This window comes from Gossypium hirsutum, chromosome D06, assembly GCF_007990345.1.
Source record: "Gossypium hirsutum isolate 1008001.06 chromosome D06, Gossypium_hirsutum_v2.1, whole genome shotgun sequence".
Lineage (NCBI taxonomy): Eukaryota > Viridiplantae > Streptophyta > Magnoliopsida > Malvales > Malvaceae > Gossypium > Gossypium hirsutum.
The window spans coordinates 43,745,438-43,752,241 of record NC_053442.1 but is presented as its reverse complement, the minus strand read 5'-3'; the positions used below and the strand labels follow the sequence as shown (position 1 = coordinate 43,752,241).

The 6,804-nt window shown below is 33.2% G+C and overlaps 1 protein-coding gene across 1 annotated transcript; it reads right to left on the bottom strand.

Annotated features, from left to right (window-relative positions):
* Nucleotides 1–2,332: 2,332 nt before the first annotated feature.
* LOC107900236 (serine carboxypeptidase-like 31) lies at nucleotides 2,333–5,505 on the bottom strand. The gene is made up of 9 exons (XM_016825922.2): nucleotides 5,065–5,505; nucleotides 4,548–4,655; nucleotides 4,071–4,166; nucleotides 3,856–3,948; nucleotides 3,694–3,776; nucleotides 3,324–3,614; nucleotides 3,103–3,233; nucleotides 2,916–3,011; nucleotides 2,333–2,840 (listed from the first exon to the last, which is right to left on the bottom strand). The coding sequence occupies exons 1-9, from the start codon at nucleotides 5,360–5,362 to the stop codon at nucleotides 2,588–2,590; spliced, it is 1,449 nt and encodes a 482-aa protein (XP_016681411.1). The 5' UTR covers nucleotides 5,363–5,505; the 3' UTR covers nucleotides 2,333–2,587.
* Nucleotides 5,506–6,804: the final 1,299 nt, after the last annotated feature.

Here is a 6,804-nt window from a genome sequence, read left to right as displayed (position 1 = left end):
TACGCGGATCCTGCCCTCGGGTCGGGTCACTGCGCGGGTCTCAGCACCGAACGACGCCGTTTTTCATCGCGCCTTAACGTCCTATTAACCTAATCAGCAGCCTCCCCTTTTATTTTCAAAACAACAGTTAAAAAAGAAAAAAAAAGAGAACCCTAGGCCCTCATGCGTCGCTCGACGGTTCATCGCCTCCTTCGGAGACTCTAGAACCCTGCCCCTAAACTCCGATGACGACAGAGAGAGAGAAAAGGGTCCAGTCGCGAGCCCACCTTCTTTTCGCTTTCTATTTCCTCTTTAATAAATGTTTCATGAACGCAAAGAAAAAGGTAAACAACAGTAACAAAAAAAATAAAAAAGAACCAAAAACCCAGAAAATCACCTCTTGTTTTTGTATTCTCGATTTCTTTTGTATATTGAATATGTCTGTTTTCTCAAAAAAGGTACATCCCTGGGGTTTTATATCCCGAAAATAATAAATATAAAAAAGAATACAAATTTCTATTTCTTTTTGTTTTTCTTATTTTTTTTTCTCTTTTTCTGCCGATTTCTGCCCCTCTTTTCGTTCGTTGTCTGTTTTCTGCTGTGCGTTTGCTCGTCTCCTGCAGGTACGATGTGCAGAGGTGCGGACGTGGCACATACGGAGGTGAAGGCGCGGGCGTACGAGGGCTCGTCACCTGCGGAGGGAGAGCGAGGGGACGTCACTGCTGCGGCGCTGGGATCCTTTGCTGCTAGGGTTTTCGGTGCTTGGGCTGGGTATTGGGCTTGTATTGTTTGGGCTTAGTGGGTCCTGAAACTTTAGGCTAGTTGGGTCTACTAGGATTTGGGCTTGTTGATGTAAAGAACTGGACTATGTTACTTTTTGGGCTTTTAATTTTTAATTTGGTTTTATTTTATTTATTTGTTTTTTTGGTTTATTTCACTAACGGGCCGGGCATATTTGGCCTATTACACATGCATGTTTGCGATGGTGATTATGAAATAAAGAATTTATTCGGACAATTATAAGTTCATCCTAGTAAATCTATTGCATCCCCGAAGTGAACGCAAGCATAAAAGAAAATAAAACAAATATTATTCCAATATTTGATAGTACAAAATTAGTTGAAAGTTCCAAAATAGCTAATATATCAACATCTAAAAAGCACAAAATTTGTGATGGTTAATGCATTAGTTTTAAAAGATATTCATTATAATGAATATCATATTGAGATTGTGAATGAAGAAAAGATTATATTTCATATGAATCACTATTACTATAAATATCTATTTTGAAAGGATGAAAAAAAGGGAGGATTGAGTTATTGGTTACTCTTACTATTAAATTAAAATGATTGTGATTATCTTTGTGATCTTTTGTTATTATCCCCATTAAGGGGTTGAAAGAAAAATATTTGATTGTAAAATATCTACTTATAAGCAATAGAATATGGTAACTCTATCTAAACCTCGTTATGGTTGGATGCACCTGAAGTTGCAATTTTTTATAAAAAAAAACTGTGAGTATAACTCTACAGTATTCAGAATAAGTTCTCAATAAAAATTATGTAGAAAAATATTACTAATGAGAACTTGCAAGAGAGAAAACTTATGTATGAAAAGTCATTGGTTATGTACCTATTGTACACCTAGAAAATAAGATACGCTCTCAAAGTTTGCTATTAATATATTTTGATTGGATTCAAAGTCTACTACTGGAGTTTAATTTTCTTACTTCTTGATAAAATTGTCAAGACTCAACACAAAAAAAAAGTACATATTTAAATGAATATGGGCCAATTCAACCACAATGTGGATGGTTTTGATAAAATACGCGTTGTACTCTTAAGGGGATGTCCATCAAAATCAAGATAAGTTTTGGTGTACTTTAAATTCTAATAATCATTGGAATTAAATTTTTACTTCATTTATACTTCTTATGGCTATAGATATAGACTTTGGAGAAACATTGTGAAACATTCGAAAACATTCTCATTGATCAATAAAATACGCTCTCTCTTTACTCTCCCATTCTCTTTGTTCTTTACTTTCTGTCTTTTTATTTTATAACCATTTTTACTTTGTTAATCATAAATTTTGTAGCAAATAATCTAATTAAGTGCTTTTAGGCTTCTAACTTTTAATTTTGATTCGTTGAGAGCCCACTCAATTGGTAGCAAAATTAATGTGGCTCATGGGTTTACCAGATTTCATGGGCCGAAGCCCATTGCTACGACTTTCTTTAATTTGTTTTTATTTATTTATTAACATTTTGGATTTGGTAATCACGTGATTAAATAAAAGCCTGGTTAAGAAAATGTTAGAAAATAGGAATTTGACAGCAATTGTTAATTTTTATGATATAATACTAAGAGAAGAAGGGACAGCCTCTATTAATTATTAAAGCAAAAATAAAGGAATGCCTTACATCTGGTACCACAAACATCAGAAATAGGAATTCTTTTTCATTTGCCTTTTTTTTTTATTGCAGTCCAATAGTAATAGCCATTCATAAATTGACAAGTTCCTTTTAGTTGACACCTAGGCCTTGCTTTTATTGTTATTCTTCTCTAATTTTGATTACTGATTTCAGCTAAAAATCCTCCAACAGACTTCACCGGGAGGAAGTCGGGGATTCCCCTTGGAGAAAAGCAGAGAAGAAAGCCAGTGAACTGCTGGGTTTGAAGCATGGCACTGCATGCCCAGCTCCCCTAAATGTTGCGAACGTAAGTCCTTCGTATTCTTGAAACCAACCGCTGACCTGTTTCTCATGGTACCATGGTCTCCATGACTTGGTGACGGGCAATCCCAAAGCACTTATGCTGTATCGTGTGGACAGAACAGGAACTCTTCCATCCGTGTCTCCACTAAACCATTAACATCAGACACACAATCAACAGTCGGCTCTACAAAACTATTACAAGCATGGGGAGTTTCATTACCTGTAAACCCAAATTCTAACTCCTCCTGCAATAAGCTTTTGGTATATGGGCAGTACTGATGGCTTTGAATCTGCCCAACCATCAAATATATTTAGACTGCATTATACAAAGGCAATGTCAATATTCAGTTAGACATTAACAAAACCACAAACCCGTTCTAAAGAATCATCATCACATTATACGTTACTTGCAAATACTCCAGTTCCTAAGATGGTGACCATCACTAACGTGGAGAGCTTTTTGAACATCCAATTTATTGTAGAAAGCATTTGCGTAGCCATCAAGGCATGGATCAAAACCACCCAAAATCCTTGGCATCTGGTAAGGGAAAAAATAATCCATGAAACCACCATAAATATTGAATAAAGGGGAATGTAAGTTATAGAAATGAAACATTCATGTGATCACCATATTGGATTTTCGCTTCATCATGACTTGGAGTAATGATTTGTCATCCGAACTTGCAGTATCAGCAATACACAGGGGGGTGTATAGGCTGAAGATATCAATCTCCTTGTACTGTTTGAGCACTTCATCAACAGCTTCACTACAATCTTCATTGCTCCATGTATCATTGCTCTTAAAATCACAGGTTTCAGTGATGGTTTTGTGAGTTTCATCAGATACCACTGCATGGCTCCATGCATAATCCACCATACCTCTCCAATCCTCAGCGTCATATGTTTCAGGATTTCCCAACTGTCCAAATTTCAGCCCTCTCAAAACAAAATAGCCAAGTGGGGGAAAAATATTAGACCAGATTAAAATATGAACGTACCAAAATACCATTGAGATTAATATGAAGTGAAGGGTCCTTGTTGTTGTCATAAATAAGTTCAGCCAACTCTGGCACATATTTTCCTTCGTAAAAAAAAAAAAAAGTCAATCAAGAGTCAATCTCTTGAGATGAAGGCAAATGTAATTATTAAAGAGGGAATACCTGCATAGCTTTCACCAGCGATATAAAAAGTTCTTGTTCTGTATGATGGAAACTTCATGAACCACTTATGCAGGAAAGTGTATGCATCATTTGCTGGTATTAGTAGAAAAAAGCAGAAATTAGCTACAAGAATAATCTTCTGATAATCTTATAATAATTATAAAGCTCCTATCATTGTTATGAAATTTACAAGTGTAAATTTGTGTTAAACTCACCAGTAAACTCATCTCCTAGATTATCATAATCGGTAGAAGTGTTTGAGTAAGAAAATCCAACTCCAATTGGAGATTCAAGGAATAACATATTGGCTTCTGCATCAGCAAAGACATTAAAAAATTATCTTAATAATGGTATATTGGAATATGGAGAGAGCAGCATATACAGAGTTGATAGCAACCCAAAAAGTAGGTGAATTGATTTTATATGAATTTTCTTTGATGCAATAACAGATATTTTAATGATGATGTTGATGGTGACGACAATGAATATGAAGATGCTTTGTTACTTTCATTCTCATTTTTAATATAAAATAATATTTTTAAGATATTCCAAAGACATGAAAATACTAAAAATTTTAAATATATACTTGTAATTGGTTCTCACATGTAAGAAATGAATAAATAAAAAAACATAATTGCGTCTTTAAAAATATACAAGTTGCTACAAAACTATAAATATCCTCAACTTTATACCTTGATTCCATGAGAAGTTATTAAATTTAATTCCACGCCCATCAGTGTCCACTATGAAAGGACCAATCTCTTGCGTGGCTCCATATCCCACAGAAGAGCACCCAGGACCTGAAACAAAAACTACTTTGTCAGCCTATTGTAGAACATATAATCAATAAAAATAAATAAACAATCTGGAAATGAGGCTTATTATATCCATCATCTCCGACACGTGGCAATTATGAAAAGTTTATGATAGTTTTCTCTTGAGTATGGATATTGGATATAGATATGTATCTAATATTAATATGGTTAATAATTTTTAGGTTTCTTTTGTATTTGTAGGTCTTTAAAGGTCATGTTTTCGTATATATGTGTCAAATACAAATACTTCAAGAAAAATGAAGAGTCCAAACAATATATTTGTGGAAAGATTTAAATTTGAAAAGGTTTTACAAACCAATATGTAACCATTTGATAGTACCAAGATGCAAATTTCATGAGCTTCAAGATAATTTAAGCCATTATTAGTCTTTACCTCCATTAAGCCAAAGCACTAATGGTTTTTGGTCAGGGCGAGACATTGCCTCATAGAACCAATAAAAAAGTGCTCTTCCATTGAGTTCATTCACAGTGACAAAGCCAGCGTAATGGCGGAAATCTACAGGTGGCTGGCCAGGCAAGTTGGTAACGAGATCATCATGTTTTGGCAGGGAACTCGATCCCTCATCGTCACGCCATCGCCAATGTCTTTCACCTATGACCAGATGCAGTGATGAAATAGTTGAAACAAAGGCGAAAGCAAAGTAAACAACAACTCTCAGCCCAAAACCCATCTTGATAAGAGACAAAGGAAGAAGGGATCGATGGCTACCGAGAGGATCACATGCTTATTTATACTGCTTCAATAGGGTGACACTGATTTTTATATGATTGAATTATCTATGGCAATCTGACACGGCTTTTTTAGACAGTTTTCCTCTGTGTTTTTTTATGGGACAGTGGAATTATGGGGATCTCTTGTGTTGGGTTGTTGAATCATGGGAACATGAACTACGTCGATCATTATCCCCAATAATTTATGATGGACACTATCCACATGCTCTTATTATTATTATTTTTCTTTAAAGCAATAATCACACTATCAGATCTAAGAAAAATGTTGGGTTCTAATTACCAATTACTTTGTTTTCAAAAGTGATGCAATATTTGTTATTGAGCCATGATGCAAGGAAACAACATAAATATAAAACCAATATATCTTGTCATGCATGAAGTGGAAAGCAAAGCTCATATTGGGGAATATATATATATATATAAGAGAGGAAAGATAATATTGAGAGAGAAAAAATAGAGAAGAAAACTGATATTGATTTTAAGATGAAGCAAATAAATATATGGTAATTCATGAATCCATGTTTCATTCAGTCAAAAGTCTTCATGGTTATTGAGGAAAAGACAGACCAATGTTGTTCACATTCAACCTTATCGGTTCTTTTATACTTCTTTTGACAATAGTTTTCAAATTATGGAACCAAAACTGTTTAAACTTTGGAAAAGAAAAGTTCAACTCGGAAAGGTTACCATATATTTCCTGGTGCTTTTTCATCTTTTCTAGTTCCTATGGACTTTGGAAATATTAAAATTTAAAGTAACGATGACGATAAAATTAGTTATTATAATAATAAATAAACATTTCTTTTGAATCTTGGGTAAGATTATTTTTGATGAGATTAAAAACATTAATAGTAGTACGATTAATAATTGTAATGGTCAGATTAGATACTATAACAGTAGATAATGGGTCTAGATTCAATCGCTGCAACAGCAATAAGACGAAGTATAGTGAAAAAAAGTGAATTACCAATAAAGACATTAAATAAAATGTATATATAAAATAAATTGTTAAAATTATATTTATATTAAATTATAATTTAATAATTATAAAAAAATATAAATTAATAAAATAAAAAGTTTATAAAAATATTTTGTATTACTTATTATTTACGAAATATCTTATTTTAATTAATCGTATTAATTATGATAATAAAATATGTTTAACAATTTATTATATAATAGTAAACTTATTAATTATATTAAATTGAAATTATTTTATTTTAAAATAAAATTATTTTATTATATAATGAAATTTTTGAGAGAGAAGGAATTTGAAGGGGAAAATGGATTGGAAAATTACTGTTAAATCCCCTCGCATATTTTAGTTGATTTTTAAGGGTTTGGCATTCTGAAATTGCCCCATTGGTTCTTGTGGGTTTTA

Bases quoted from the DNA above. Each gene is read 5' to 3' on its own strand.
- LOC107900236 (XM_016825922.2), bottom strand. From the start codon at position 5,362: ATGGGTTTTGGGCTGAGAGTTGTTGTTTACTTTGCTTTCGCCTTTGTT. The intron at 3,949-4,070 runs GTGAGTTTAACA...TACTAATACCAG, and splicing joins TCTAGGAGATGAGTTTACTG to CAAATGATGCATACACTTTC. The intron at 3,234-3,323 runs GTGATCACATGA...TTCCCTTACCAG, and splicing joins TGAAGCGAAAATCCAATATG to ATGCCAAGGATTTTGGGTGG.